A 15350-nucleotide genomic window follows, 5' to 3' on the forward strand; every position below is an offset into this window, starting at 1 on the left:
AGTTGATAATGTACAGACTAAGAGGCTTTGGTGTTAAATATTTCTCTTTTCAGGCTAGTGGGGTGTAAATTCAGGGTGTCCCTGGTTTGTGCTTTATCCCTGGCTTGGGGAGGGGGTGTCAGGCAGGGGGGGATGGACCTGACAGTGCACAGGGATGTCCTGAGCTGCTCCCAGCAGCAAAACAGAGGCTGAAAACCACCCAAGGAATTCCTTTTCCAGCCAGTTCTCCCTGCTGGATGATGCTGAAGGGCCCAAAAGCCCAGAGAATTCAGGACAGGCCATTGAACCCCACTCCAGAGGCTTGGAAGGAAAATGCTGTGATGCTTCTGGTTGAGTTGAAAGAGTCAGAGACTTTTGGCAGGATGAAAGCAGGGCCAAGCTGTGAACAGATGAAATGCCTGGTGTGGGTGAAAGGTGGAATGCTGCAAATCTGGGGGAGTAAAGATCTGTGAGGGCTGTGGTTGAGAAATAATTCTGCAATGTGTGGCTTGTGGCAATTAAAGGAGCTGCCACCATCATGGCTGGAAAAACCTTCTGAGATCAAGTCCACCACTAAGCCAAGATCACATCTCCACATCTTTTAAATGCCTCCAGGTATCCCTTAAATAATTTTAAAGCATAAAGGGAGTTATTGTTGATGATATTCTGGGAAAATTCTGATTTTCCTGTGCTTGTTGCAGTGGGAGCTGTAGGATCTGCCCCCTGCTTCCTGGAAAAACTGAGCAAACCACACCAAGCAGGTGGTGCTGAAATCACTCCTTGCCACTATTTGGCCACCAGACCAGCAGCTTTGGGGTGGAATTGAGTTCTTTTTCCAGCTGAGTTTGGCTGGGGGAGAAATTCTCCCTGCCCATGGAGAGGCTGCAGCTGCTGGCACACCTTGCCCAGCCAGGAGCTGGCATTGACCAAGAGCTGAGCTGTGAATAATTCATGGCCACTGAAATGCCACCCGGGTTGGTGGCACAGGGCTGGCACATCCAAGGCATTTCAGGTTTCCCACTGGCTCCGTGTGTAAAATGAGCCCTTCCCCTGCCCTCTGTGTGGGCTGCCCCAGAATTGAAAACAATTGACCCAAACTGCAAACCCCATTCCCCCCAGCCTGATGAACACTGACCCTGACAAAAATCTCAAATTGCCTTTGCTGCTCCTGTCAGCCAGAAATGCTGGAAAATAAAGCAGAAACAACCTGAGGCTGGGCTGGGGTGATTTAGAGCAGCAGGACACCCTTCCCCACTGGCTTTTCCCTCACACTTTTGCTGCAGCCTAATAAACTTCAGGTTTTTAAGGCACTACCTCGATTTCAAGCCCCCCTCATCCTCCTCTTTCCCCTCTCCTCCTGCAGCTCAATCAAGGAATAATGATAATTTTCCTCCCCTCCCACCTCCTTGCACTTGGGTTCTTGTGCCTCTTTAAATGTGTTTTTTAGTCCTGTGCTTAATTAGAAAAGGCCTTTGATGGTGCAAAGTGTGGGGTTTTAATTTGGTTTTTTTTGGTAATAATTACTCCTCTGCTTCTGGGCAGAGTGGAAATGAGATTTTCCATGGACACAGGCTGGGATTATTTAAATCCATCCCCACCACTCGGCCCGGTAGAAATTGTTATTAAACGAGGGAATCAGCTGGGAAAATAATTCATCCCCCTGCTTGGAAGTGGTCCAGACACTCTGGGATGATTTGTTTTGTCTCACAACAGCCACTGACTCCTTTTTTTGGGTGGTGAGGGGCGATCTGGGGCCTGGACGCTGCTCCGTGGGGGAAAGGCAGCACTCCCAGCAGCAGAGCCCGTTTAATCCCCAGCCAGCCCAGCCTGGCTGTCACCCCGGGCTGCATTTCCCAATTAAAACCATCAAGCTCCGTGATGAAGCTTTGATGGGCGCTTTTTCCATTTATTTGATTTCCCCAGCCCTTCCCGGCGGTGAATGAAGGTGTTTAGTGAGCTCATCCATCACTTGAACTCGGTGAGTTCCCACCTCCCGCTGCTGCTGCTGCTGCTCTTTGAATGGAAATCATTTAAAATCACGCTGCAAAAAGGGGCTGGGGGGGCTGTGTCATCACCAGGGGGTTCTGTCTGTCCCCATGGGTGACACAAACTGGGGTCACCCCCTTCCTTCATCCTCACACTCCCCTTGGCTCCTGAGAGATGGGGAGGAGGGAAAAAACCAAACCCTCTGGAGCAGCTGAAGCACAGAAGGTTCTTTTGCATCTCAAAAGGGAGATTTTGGCACCTCCAGGAAAAAGTCCAAAGCTTCTGGACGCATTCAGGTTTTTGCCAGGCTGTGTTTTGACACATCCCAGCGTCAGAGGAGCCCCAAGGCTGATCCCCTTTGTCCAGCCCAGGGTGCAATATGTTCCTGCAGGTGTTTTCCTCTCTCCTTATCCAGGATTAGCGCCAGCCTGGGGAGCTGGTGGGGTTTTTTTTGGGGATGAATCCACCGTGGTGTGCTGCAGGTCACTCCTCTGGTGCCCTGGGGAGTGAGGATTATCCCTGGGCAGCTCCTGGCCTGGCACAAATGCCCATCTGGAGCCAGTCCTGTCCTGCATCCCCTCCCTGCTTTCATCAGCTGCTGGCCCCTCCAGTGGGGCTCGTTATCCCAAGGATGATGAGCTGGAGATTTGGGAAAAAAAAAAAAAAAAAAGAAAAAAAGGAAAAAAAAAGGAAAAAAAAAAAAAAAAAGAAAGCATCTGTTGATGTTGATATAATAATATGGACAAATCACTGGGGAAGATTGGAAGATTTGTTGTTGTGCTGATCTTTGCAGCAGCGTTCCTTAAATGGTGACACAAACCCTCATCACTGGTGGGTGCAGAGAGCAGAGGAAAAAAAGCAAAATATTTGCATTGTTGGAGCAGGGAAGCCAAACAAGGAGAATCCAGGGAAGGTTTTTTGTGGTTTTCCTGCTTGTCCAGCGGAATTTGCAGTGCCTGGGGATGGGGGAGCTGGGCAGTGTTTGCTGCTCAGAGCACAGGATCACATCCCTGCTCTGTTTGCATCTCTGGGGGCAGCTGGAGGCTGAAATCCCCCTCCAGCAGGGCAATAACCTGCCAGAAGCAATGGAGAGCTGGGGCAGAGGGAGTTTGCTGTGGGCAGCTCAGGCTGCTCTCGTTGTTGCCTGGATTTTCCCCTTGGTTTGGCTTTGCAGGAATGGCTGCAGTCACTTTCTGGGCTCAGGGAAGGGGATTTCAAATGAAACAACTGCACCAAAAACTGTGCCCAGCAGGAACAGCAACCCACAGGGTGCCAGAAACTCAATTCCAACCTCTGCTGCAGTGACAGAGGAGAGGGATGCTACAAAATCCTCTCACTGGAACAGAAGATGAAAAACCACCCCAAAAATCCCTTTTTCTTTAGAAGGCAGCAGCAGTGGGCCAGGTTGTGTCCTGTTATTCCTCACTGGGGGACAGCTGAGGGGACAATGATGGCTCTGTTCTGCTCAGACCCAGTGTTTGGTGTTAATGGGAAGCAGATGCACCCCAGGGTTGGAAATTCCAGCCCAGGGCTCCTTATCCTGGGGCTGCCAAATCCCAGGGACCCCATCCCAGCCCCTGGGAGGTTGGGAACAGAGTTTGCTTGGCCAGCTGAACCCCTGGGTGCTGAAAACCAGGTGAAACAAAGCTCTTTTTTGCTTGATAGATGTACAAATTATGATTTAAAAAAGCTTTTTTGGCTCAATAGATGTACAAATTCTGATTAAAACCTGGCCAAACATCAGGTGAGAGGTTCTTGGCTGCCTCACTGTGTCCATCTCCTCCTCCTTTGGCTGCTGCAGCTCCTCCAGCACAAATCCCTGGATGTTCCTCAGGATGTTCTGTGCTCTGGAGGAGCTTCCTGAGCCCTTGGATGGGCTTGGAGGCCACCAGCCCCACATGGGACATCACAGACCCATCCCATGGGTCCCTGTCCCCCAAACCAGACCAGGAGTTTCCCTCTGCTCCATCCCTGTTTGCCTTCACTTGGGCACCAGAGCTGCTGGGATTTTGGTGGGAAGGGCAGGATTTAGGGTCCTGCCAAGGATTTGGGGAAAAAAAGGGAGAAACAGGGGGTGATGGCAGCTGCTGGCTGTGGGAACAATCCCTTGCCAAGGAGGGAGGGGACAGCAGCACCCGGGGAGCCAGGCTGGCTGCTCTGGGGCTCTGGCTCCCATCAGAGCAAGAGGGGACCTCAGCCTGCCTAAACTCTTCCAAATGTCATCTGTGCTCCAAGAAAATAAACATTTTAGGGAAAGCCAAGCCCCAGGCACACATTTTGGCAGCTGATCACTCCCTAATTGCAGGAAGAGCAGTTGGGAGAGGGGTTTTGTTTTTGTTGTTGTTTGATTTTTTTTTGGTTTCTGATGAGAAAACTGGGCTGGAGGATCAGAGTTGAAATTTCTCTCCCCACCCCCAAAAATCCTGGGGTTTTCCCTTTTGTGTGAATGGAATTCAACTTATTTCAAGGAACAGGAAACACAAAGAGCCTCTGCTGAGTGTGAACCTCAAACCCCACTGAGGGCCTGGATACAGGGAGTTCTCCACACATTTTTGGGGTTTTTTTTTTGTTGTTTGACAGCACCAGGGGCAGATTTGAGGGCTGGGAGAGGATTTTGGTGAATTGGAGCCGTTGCCTCTCAGTTCTGGCTGTTCCTGGGTGTTTCCCCCATCCCAAAGCTCCTGAGGCTCTGTTTTGGGATGGGGATAATTAACACCAGCCCCCATTTCCATCGACGTGGCAAAACTCAGTTTGTGGTGAGGGGACAGAGCAGGAGCAGCCACGCTCTGCCCTCACTTGTGGGATCACATCCAGCCTCTAATGGGCTCATTCCTTCCAAAAATCAAACAAAGCACCAGCAAAACCAAAGGGAGAGGCTGGAATGATGGATTTTAGGGAAATCTCCATCCTGCTTTTCCAGAAAAATGCAGGAGTCCTGGCCAGCACTGCTGTTCTCCATCACATCCCTCTCCCTTTTCATTTTCCTCCTCTTCTTTCACTTCTTTTACACTGTTGGCAGCCAGTTGGGTGTTTTTATGAGCAAATTATTCGGAATTTCTTTTCCTGTGGCCTCTTCCCTCTGGTTCCTGAGGGCTGCAAATGGATTTAAAGGTCCTTTTCCTAACCAGCCCTGCTTCCTCTCTCCTTAGTGGGGAATTGCTCATGTAAATCCAGCATTATTTGGGTACTTTTGTATCTCTTCAATCATAAAAGTCCCTTTCCAAGAGCCTTTCCAGCCCTTTTTTCCCCCTCCTGTGCTAGAATCTGAAGAAAATGCTGTTTGTTTTATGGCAAACTCTCATTTATTGTAACACAAATCCTTATTTTGGGCCAATTCTCTTCCAGGGAGTCATTTCCAGAAGCAACGAGCCCAGGATGTTTTCCTTTGAATTGCTGATTGCTTTTCTCTGTGCAAATTGCCTCTCCTGTAAAATCCAGGTTCTATCAGCTGCAGCTCCTTATTCCCCTGGAGTGGAGTTTGCTGGGAAAATTCCAGCCATTTCTGTATAAAATCAGAGGTTTGGGAGCAAATTGGATCGTTGGGAGGGTGATATAAATACATTTTATTTTGAGGAGGATGGGATAGGAAAATGGAGCTCTCCAACAGCAGCAGATTTACTTTTATTTTTTTTTTCCCACTAAATTAAATAGAGTTATAATTATAGCAAAGCATTTTGATTGCTCCCAAGTGTTTATTTTTAGCATTTTGTTTAGCAGGAAATAAAAACAAATTGAGAAGGGGGGGAGGAATGATGGTTCTGAAACAGAGCAAGGAGCTTTCCCTTCCCTCCCCATCCCAACCTGCAAATGAGCTATATGCAAATGAACTGTATTCAAATGAGCTGCATGCAAATGAGCTGCTAATTGTCCCTGCTGGAGATATTGATGGGGGGATAGCAGAAATCCAATTTCTGAGCAGCTCCTGGCTTTTCATGGGGTCCCTTTGCTGAGGGACACTGGGGGACAGGGGGACAGGGGAGGGACAGGGGGACAAGGGTGGGACAGGGGGACAGGGGAGGGACAGGGGGACAAGGGTGGGTGGCATTTCCATGGGATCATCCTGGGACAGCCCTCCCAGGTCAGGGAGTCCAGCAGGACCCCAGACACTGCTCTTGGGTGACATTGTGAGGTGACACTGCTCTGTGAGGGGACACTGCTCTGGTGGGTGACACCTCTCTTGGGTGACACTGCTCTTTTGGGTGGCACTGCTCTGTGAGGTGTCTCTGCTCTGTGGGATGTCACTGATCTGTGGGATGACATTTTTGGGTGACATTGCTCTGTGAGGCGACCCTGCTCTGTGGGGTTTCACTGCTCTTGGGTGACATTATGAGGTGACAGTGCTCTGTGAGGTGACACTTCTCTGTGTGGTGAGGCTGCTCTGTTGGGTGACACCTCTCTTGGGTGTCCCTGCCCTGTGAGGTGACACTGTGGAGTGTCCCTGCTCTGTGAGGTGTCCCTGCTTTGTGGGGTGTCCCTACTTTATGGGGTGACACTCTGGGGTGTCTCTGCTCTATGAGGTGACACTGTGAGGTGTCCCTGCCCTGTGAGGTGTCCCTGCTTTGTGAGGTGATACTGTGAGGTGTCCCTGCTCTCTTGGGTGTCCCTGCTTTGTGAGGTGACACTGTGGGGTGTCCCTGCTCTCTTGGGTGTCCCTGCTCTATGAAGTGACACTGTGGGGTGTCCCCCTGCTCTGTCCCTGCTCTCCAGTGTCCCTTTGTCCCACAGCCCGAGGTGGAGCCTTGTGGCTGTGGGAGTGGCCAGCCCTCACCCAGGACAAAATTCCCTCTCCTTGCTGTTTGTACCTGGGGTTTTAGGTTTGGGGTTTTAGGTTTGGGGTTTTAGGTTTGGGGTTTCAGGTTTGGGGTTTCAGGTTTGGGGTTTTAGGTTTGGGGTTTTAGGTTTGTACCTGTGCCTGTCCCCATGGAGGGGCTGGTCTGGGGTCCCTGTGTGTCCCTGTGGGTCCCTTCCAGCCCAAACCATTGCATGGATCAGAGTTGTCAGCCACAGCTCCTGACTCTGATCCTGCTGGCCAGGATTTATGGATGGAGCCCTCCCAGGAGCCCAGAATTCCCTTCTGCCATCCAAACCCCTGGCCTGGAGCTTGGTGTGGAGCCAGGGGAAACAGGGATTTGGGGATTTGGGGATTTGGGGATTTGGGAAGCTGTGAGAGCACAGAACAGCACAGGAGGTCACTGTGGGGTCCTGCTGCCATAGGAACAATTTTAGCTTTCCCTCCAGGTTTGCTTTTAAGATGCTTCAAAATTCCTGTGCTGAATCCAAGGAGCAGCCCAAACTGTTTGGGGATATTTATTTATTTATTTTTCAATATGCTGTTTAGGGTTGTGATTCCCACAGAGCATTCCCAGCAGGCACAATCATTTTATAAACACATTAAAGTTAATTTTGATGTCACATTTCAGGGCCAGGCTGAGCAACCTGCCCTTCCTACCCTCCAAAATCCAGCACTCTGCAGGAGGAGCAGGCTGGAATTTGGATGATGTTGTAACAGGGATTTTGGGAGTTTCTGACATGAAAAGTGCAAACCTTGGCAAAACTGGGAAAGCTCTTGGAACAAGAAGAGAGCACAATAATTAATCCCCACTGGTGCTTTCTTACCAGCAAAGACTTAGGAATTTTTAATGAATTTATTGGTAAGCTCAAAAGGAGCTTTAAAGTTCCATATTTTGAAATTTATGTATTTTAAAAATCCTCTTTACCCTGAGAGTCTCTGAGGAGGGAAGTCTTTCCAAGCTGTGGGGAGCAGAGGCTTTAAACTGTGCTGTTTATAAACCTTTTTTATAAACCTTTGTGACCACAGAGCTGGGGCAGCTCAGGAGCAATCCCAGCAGTGCCCACACTGGGTTTGTGTAAAATTCAGTAAAAAAAAAATAAGGATGAACCCAAAGGAGGAATTTCCTGGCTCTAAATTTTGGAGAACTTGGCAACTCCAATTCTGGTCACTCCATTTGGGTGAATTGCAGAATTTTGATTGCTCCTCAATTCCAGTCAGTCCACAGCCAATTTTTTATTTCTTTATTTATTTTTAAATCCTACCAGGATTTTGGATGTTCTCAGCCACAGCAGTGCCCTGTCCACTTGGGACCTCCACAAAGTCCTTGATCTCAGGGCTGTCCCATGGCTGCAGGTTAATTTGAGCTCCTTTTATCCCCTAAGAATTCAGTCTTTCAGCATCAGGAGGTGTCCTCAGATCCTGCATTAAGAGGGGTGAAAAAAGAGCATTTAATTCTCATTTCTGTTTCATTCATCCTCATTATATGGATATATTTTATAATATATAAATAAAATATAAAATATAAAAATATTTAAAAATAAAAATATTAAAATATAAAATATTTATAATCTATAAATAAAATATAAAATAATAATATATAATTATAATATAAAATATAAATTAATATAATAAAAATAAATAAAAACTATACTATAATATACTATACTGTAATATACTATACTATACTATACTATAATATACTATACTATACTATAATATAATGTAATATACTATACTATAATATAATATAATATAATTATAAATATATAAATTAATATAATAAATAACAATAAATCAATACAATACAATAATATTATACAAAATAATAATATATAAGTATAATATGAAATAGTACAGGCTATTCAATATACAATATGTTATTATCAAGTCACATTCCCTCTTTCAGCTAAATAATTATGTAATAATTATTATTCAAGACAAATAAACAATAAAAATGTATTTATTTGTCTTGATTCCTCCTCTGAGGGTGGGGATTCTCAGCCCTTTACTCACAATTCTCACTGATTTGGCAGCATTTGTTTGTATTCCTTCCTTTCCCAATCTCTGCTCCAGTGTTTGCCATCATTTGGAGCAGGGATTTTGAAAAAAGATTTAATGCTGATCCTTGCTACCACCATTATTTCAGGACAAATCTTTTATCTCAGCATTTTACCTTTCTTTTGTTGTGTTGGATTTTTTTGGGGTGACTCATTACACCCACTAATGTTTCACTGACATTTTCAGAAATACTTTTCTCACCAGGTGTCTCTCCAAATTCCTTGCTGGAATTCCTCACTCCCTGGGGCTGCCTCTTCATTTTCCCTGAGCTGTTCCTTTGCAGGGAATTGGGCTGAACATCCCAATTTTCCTTCAGCACACGACACAAGTCACGATTTGTGCAGTGCTTGAGAGCAGTGCCATGAGTTTAAAGCAGGAGGAAACCCCTTTCTTTTCATTCCCTTTGATCTAAACATCAATATTTCTGTTTATGACAACATTTTCTGATCTGATTCCATGGCACAGAGCTTTCAGCTCAGCGTGAGCGTGGATAAATCAGCATCCTGCCAGTGTGGGAGCTTAGGGAAGGGCTCTATTCCCAATCCTGGTGTTATATTGGGCAAAACCCAGCTTGGGGGGGAAGAAAAAAATCAGTGTTTTCCCTATGGAACAGCCTTGTAAAATGTGAGGATGAAACCAAGTGGGTGTAACTGATCCCCCACTAAAGCTCACAGGGATTTGTTTAATGGTTAAGATTTTCCTCCTGGGATTTGGGGCCAATTTTCTGGCAGGGCTGGGAGCTTTTCCAGCTGTTTGTTAACATAAATATCCCTCTTATTTCCATGTTCTGCCTCAGACCTGCTTGGATGCAATCCTGTTTGGGGTTTGTGTGTTGGCTCCCCAGGGACAGGAGGGCAAAGCCTCCCCCAGGAGCAGCCCAGGCCACTCTGACCTGGGGGTTCAGGGGATCTTTGTGCTCATCTGCAGGGTGAAAAGGCAGCTGGGAAAGGGAATCAGTCAATCTGTTCCACTGGGGATCTGCTAAATCCCTCTCAGGGGGAAAGGATGGAACCCCAGGGAGAAATCCCCTTTTCCTGCCTGGCAGAAATCCCATCCATGCTCTGAGGGAAAGAACAAATGTGCAGCAATACTGAAAGCAGATGAAAATAGGGAAAAAAAAAATAAAATACAGCTGTCCTGAAGCTGTCCCCATTCCCCCTTTGTTATCTCCTTAACTTTGCTTATTTAAGGCCACACCAGACATCCCACAGGAAAAATGGATAAAACCAGGATCAAGCGCTGGCTGCCATGCTGATAAATGGTTATCACTGATTCCCAGGGGTGCTCTGTGCTTTATTTGGGGGTGAGATGCTGCTTTGGTGCTCAAAGGCTGCAAGACAAGAGGGATTTGGGATTTTTTTGCTGGGTAAAACTTGTTACTGAGGCATCACCTTGATCCCACATGGGGCTGCTCCCAAAAATGATGTGGCTGTAGATGTCCAAGAAAAGCAGCTGCCAACACCAAATTACAGCTCTGGATGTGGAGTAGCTCTGGATTTAACTGGTACTCAACTCATGGGCATGGCTTTTTGGGGTAAAACTCCCCTTTTTTGCCTAATTTGGAATCTCTGGGCAGTCATCCCTCATGGGCAGCTTGGAAAAAACTCTCCCAGAGGAGTCAGAGCAGCAGCATCACAGAATTCTCCACAGCATCATTCCTTGGGCAGCTCAGGAGACACCTGAGGCCACCAAGCTGACACAGCAGCCACAGAGCTCCTTCCACCCCCTCAGGCATCCAGGATAATTCATTAAAAACATCCTCAGCACATGGTTTGCCAGCAGGGCTTTGCTGGAGATAAAGTGACCTGTGAAAGTCCAGCCTAGCTCGTGCTCATAAATCTCTGAGATTGTGAGAATTCATGTATTTATCTGAGGGTTAATGCATTTATCTGAGGGTTAATGTATTTATCTGAGGGTTAATGTATTTATCTGAGGGTTAATGTATTTATCTGAGGGTTTCTTGTAGACCTCTAGAAAGGAGAGAACAGTTCTCACACACTGGCAATGAAGTCAAACCACCCTGGAAGTGTCTGAGCTTCCCTTTCTAAGCTTGGGGTCTCAGTTTCCCACCTGTGCAACTGAGAGGACAAAAATCTTGTCCTCCTGCTCAAGGAACTTCCTAGGGGAAAATGTCCCACAGCAATTCCTGCCTGTCTAACCAAGGGCTTCCTCACCCTTTTAAAAGCAGCAGGAAAGGCTCTGAAAAGCCAGGATAGCCTCTTTATGCCAGGGGTGGTAAAAATGAACTTTGCACAACAGCCCTGGAATGTGCCAGTGACCCCCAGCAGCACAGACACCCTGCAGAAGAGCTGCTGGAAAAGGGACAATGCCCTTTTCTGCCCCACAGATGGGGCAGCTGAGAGGTGTTTTAAAAACTTTTTATTCCATTTTCAGTCTCATGAGAAGGGTGAGACAATGCAGGTGTTAAAATTCATGCCATCACAATCACAGGCAAACTATTTTAAAATTACAATGCATTATAAGTTTCTTGGTCTTTCAGCTTCTTGCTGTGCCATGCCTTAAAGGCAATAATCTAAAACAAGCCCTCATGGATGGCACTACAGTGCCTCTTTCATAGTTCTGTTTCTCCAGAGTATCCAGTCTGATTTGCAAGGCCATCTTCTGAAACTTTTTTGTAGCTCCATTTCTCTCTCAGCAATGTCTGTCCTATTCCATGGCATTTCTAAGTCAGCATTTCTTATCTCAAGGTTTGCACGCTGTGTGGGCCTCGTGTCAGCCCTGAGAACTCCCCACAAACCCATTTCCCACAGTCCTCCATCCATCCCAGCTGAAATCCTCCAGGAAACCTCTCCATAACTCCTTGTTGGACAACAGCCTTTCCCTGCCCCAGAGATGGGGCAACTGAGAGGTGTTTGGAAATCTTTTATTCTGTTTTTAGTTTCATGAGAAGGGTGAGACAATACAGGTGTTATAATTCATGCTATCACAATTAGAAGCTGACTATTTCCTAATTATAATATAATTATAAATTGTAATACATTACATAATTATCTAAAAATCATTTTCCCACAACTCCTGTCCTTGCCTGTGGGTTTTCTGTATTTATTTTCTAACTCTGTTGAGGTCAGGATGGAAGGCACTAGAGGGGGTAGTTCATGTTTGGACTCAGGTGTTGATTATTTCTTATCAGTGAAACAGCTTCACAGCCATGAGTTCTTTCATGAGCAAGGCACAAAAATGGCAAACTATCTCTTGTTATGAGGTCTTCTAAGACTAAACCATCCAATTAAGAAATGACACCTGGATTATTTTCTCTTTTAACCCAATAACTGATCCCTCAAAACCCGAAGTGTGGATTTTCTGTCCAATTACAAAACACCACCCAAACCCATGAAGAACAAGGAAGAAGAAGGTAAAGAAGAACAACCTGTCTCTGCTGTAAAACTTCCATCTTGCTTCATATTTATTTCTAAATTCTAAAACCCCAAACTCTAAGTTTTCCACCCTGTGATGTTACACGGTGGAAACCTGGAATAACCAACTCCACACCTGTGATCCCAGTGCTGTTAGTCAGTTTTGGAAGTCTTCTCCACATCTGAGGTCAAATGCAGTGTTCTCTTGTGGTTCTCCTGACATTTCCTTGTGGGTCTGTGCCTTTCAGCACACAAAGTTCCAAATTCTCACACCCAGGCTCCCACACTTCCCTCTCATCAGTGCTGCCCCCAAGCAGAGCCAACCCCATCCTCACTTGTCTCTGCTCTAAAATTTCTATCTTGCTTTGTATTTATTTGTATTGTAAAACTCCAAACTCTTAAGTTTTCCTCCCTGTGGTCTTACAGGGTGGAAATAACCAACTCCACACCTGCAATCCCAGTGCTGTCAATCAATTCCCAAACTCTTCAGTTCTCCACCCTGTGATCTTACAGGGTGGAAATCTGGAATAACCAACTCCACACCTGTGATCCCAGTGCTGTCAATCAATTCCCAAACTCTTAGTTCTCTAAGTTCTCCACCCTGTAACATCACAGGAATAACCAGCCAAAATCTGGAATAACCAACTCCACACCTGCAATCCCAATCCTGTCAGTCAATCTTGGAAGCCTTCTCCACACCTGAGGTGAGGTGCAGTGTTCTCTGGTGGGTCTGTGCCTTTCAGAAAGTTCCAAACTCTCACACCCAGGCTCCCACACTTCGCTCTCAGCAGCGCCGTCCCCAAACAGATCCACCCCTCATTAACCCCTTCCTCGCCTCCCCCCCACAGCTTGAAGGCCGTGCTGATGGGGAAGCCCCAGGACAACACCGTGGACTTGTCGGGGATCCCGCTGACCCTGAAGGACCTGGAGAGGGTCACGTCGTACCTGGAGCACAGCTCGGAGCACATCGACACGGTGGAGCTGTGCTTCACCGAGCTGACGGACGAGATGCTGCTGCAGCTGCTGCCCGCCCTCTGCGGGCTGCCCCGCCTCACCACGCTGGCGCTCAACGGCAACCGCCTGACCAAGGCCATCCTCAGGGACCTCACCGAGACCCTCAAGGACCCCAAGAAGTTCCCCAGCGTCACCTGGATCGATCTGGGCAATAATGTGGATATTTTCTCGCTGCCCCAACCCTTCCTGGTGAGCCTGAAGAGGCGTTGCCCCAAGCAGGGGAATTTGCCGACCATCCTGGAGTTTGGGGAGGGTCAGGTCAGTGATTTGGAGGGGCAGGAGGGGCTGGGGGACAGCCAGGAGGAGCTGAGGGCTGGGCCAGGCCAGGCTGGCAGCACGGACCGGGTGCAGATGGACAGAACAGCCCAGGCTGGGGAGCTGCCTGGCCCAGAGCAAGGGGCAGCCACAGCACAGACATGATGTCCAGCCCCTGGGTGGGCACCTTGAGCAAGGATGACTTCAAACCTCAGAGCTGGGGGAGTTCTGTTCCCACTCCTGGGTGCTCCAGGAGTCCCAGTGCTGCCTTCCCCCTGTGCCACCAACATCAGTGATTTCCTTCTGGAAGAACACATCAAAGTGATCACGTGGAGTGTTTGTATTTCCCAACAGCTGGCCAGGTGTGCTGAAGCATTAGTGGTGTGCTGTGCTTTTGGCTCTCTCAGAAATGCATCTCCAAGGGGCTGCAGAACCTCAGAAGGGCAAGAGAGGGGAGCAGGGAGGTGCCCAGGCTGTGCAGGGAAAGGCTCCCTTCCCTCAGTGCTGCATCTCAGCTGCTCCCCACGTGGGATGGACAGACAGCAGCCACCCCAAAGGGACCTGCCTGGGATAAACCTTCAATCAAACCTTCAGGAATCACTGGTGAGAGGCCTGGCTCCTGAGACACAACAAAAACCTGCTCACACACAAACCAGAGCTCAAAAACCTGCTCAGACACAAAGCAGGGCTCAAAATCTGCTCACACACCAACCTGGGGTGTTCCTCTCAGTATTGTGAGCCCAGCCCAGAGGGAGAGCTCTGTTTTCCTGGGGCAGGGTTAAATCCCAGCCTGCAGCGTGCCTGGACACCACCCTCACCTCCAGCCTTACCAACACCAGGCTGGCACCTGTGCCTGCCCAGGATTTATCCAGTAAAACCCAGTTTCCCACCAGCTCTAAAAATTCCTGAGCTTTTAATGGGAGGGACACACAAATCCTGGAGTCAGGGCTCAGGAGCATCACTGACAAAAAGAGACCACGGCACTGAAGGGTTAAAAAAGGTAAAACAAGCCTGGGGTTCATCCCCTGTCACTGCCACACAGCCAGCTGGGATTTAGAGCCCCAGAAAGCCTTGGGGTCCCTTGGCCATGGCTGTTGCCCCCTGGACCAGAAGTGCTTTGTTCCCAGTTTTTTCTAAGCCAGGGCTTTGGTTTTATTTTGTGGGAAATGGATCAGCCCAGAGCAGCAGGGCTGGAATGGGCACTTTGGCTTTTTGGAACCAGAATTTCACTGGATCCCAAAGCTGGGGCAGGGCAGGAAAGTGGGGAAGATTCCTCTCTGTGTTCCAGGAGCAGAGCTGACTCCCTTTGCAGGGGGAGCTTCTTTGCCCCAAGCCCTTCCCTGAGCAGCTCCCAGCAGAGATTCCAGCTTGGCTGTTTTGGGTGCAAACAGATTTTTGGCTCTGTCCATTTTTCCAGAGGGGATTCAGGCTGCCAGTGGTTGTTTGTCCTCCATTTGCAAGAAGGTAACTTAGGAAAAACTCTGCTACTTTTAATACATTTGGCAACAGTCAGTATGATTTGCATGTATCCAAGCCTTTTTTCCTTATTGGTTTTTTTTTTTTAAATTCTAACTCTTTCCAACAGGCATGAAAAAAAAAAAAAAAAAACAAAAAAACCAAACTTTCCAGTGAATATGGAATATTTCTGTTTGAAATAAAGCAGCTATCCATAAACAAAATAAATGATAATGTTTAATAAAGGCCCAGTGTTGAATTTTCCCTCTGTCCAGGTTGAATGCCCAGGAAAAAGCAGAGGACAAGGCAGTGCTGAGAGCTGCTGCTCTGGCTTCTTCAGGGGGCTGAGAAATAAAGAGCTCAGTTTATGGGCTGGATTTATCAGGGTGGGCATAAGCTGGACACAGAAGCATCATAAAAGAATCTTTTAAATTTTA

General features: G+C 47.5%; 1 protein-coding gene and 1 long non-coding RNA gene across 3 annotated transcripts in view; one reads left to right on the plus strand and one right to left on the minus strand.

The window, feature by feature from the left end:
• The window catches only part of LRRC75A (leucine rich repeat containing 75A), a 61268-nt gene extending 46110 nt beyond the window's left edge, over positions 1–15158 (plus strand). Inside the window, exon 4 of the mRNA XM_063174127.1 lies at positions 13038–15158. Within this exon, the coding sequence (XP_063030197.1) occupies positions 13038–13623 (586 nt within the window). The 3' untranslated portion in view covers positions 13624–15158. The remainder of the gene's footprint in view (positions 1–13037) is intronic.
• LOC134427929 (uncharacterized) overlaps positions 1–15350 on the minus strand; it is a 28509-nt gene that overhangs the window by 2004 nt on the left and 11155 nt on the right. For both annotated transcript variants that reach the window (XR_010030265.1, XR_010030264.1), the window contains exon 8: positions 8020–8176. This is a non-coding gene — a long non-coding RNA (uncharacterized LOC134427929). The remainder of the gene's footprint in view (positions 1–8019; positions 8177–15350) is intronic.

This window comes from Melospiza melodia, chromosome 21 (genome assembly GCF_035770615.1).
Source record: "Melospiza melodia melodia isolate bMelMel2 chromosome 21, bMelMel2.pri, whole genome shotgun sequence".
Classification (NCBI taxonomy): domain Eukaryota; kingdom Metazoa; phylum Chordata; class Aves; order Passeriformes; family Passerellidae; genus Melospiza; species Melospiza melodia.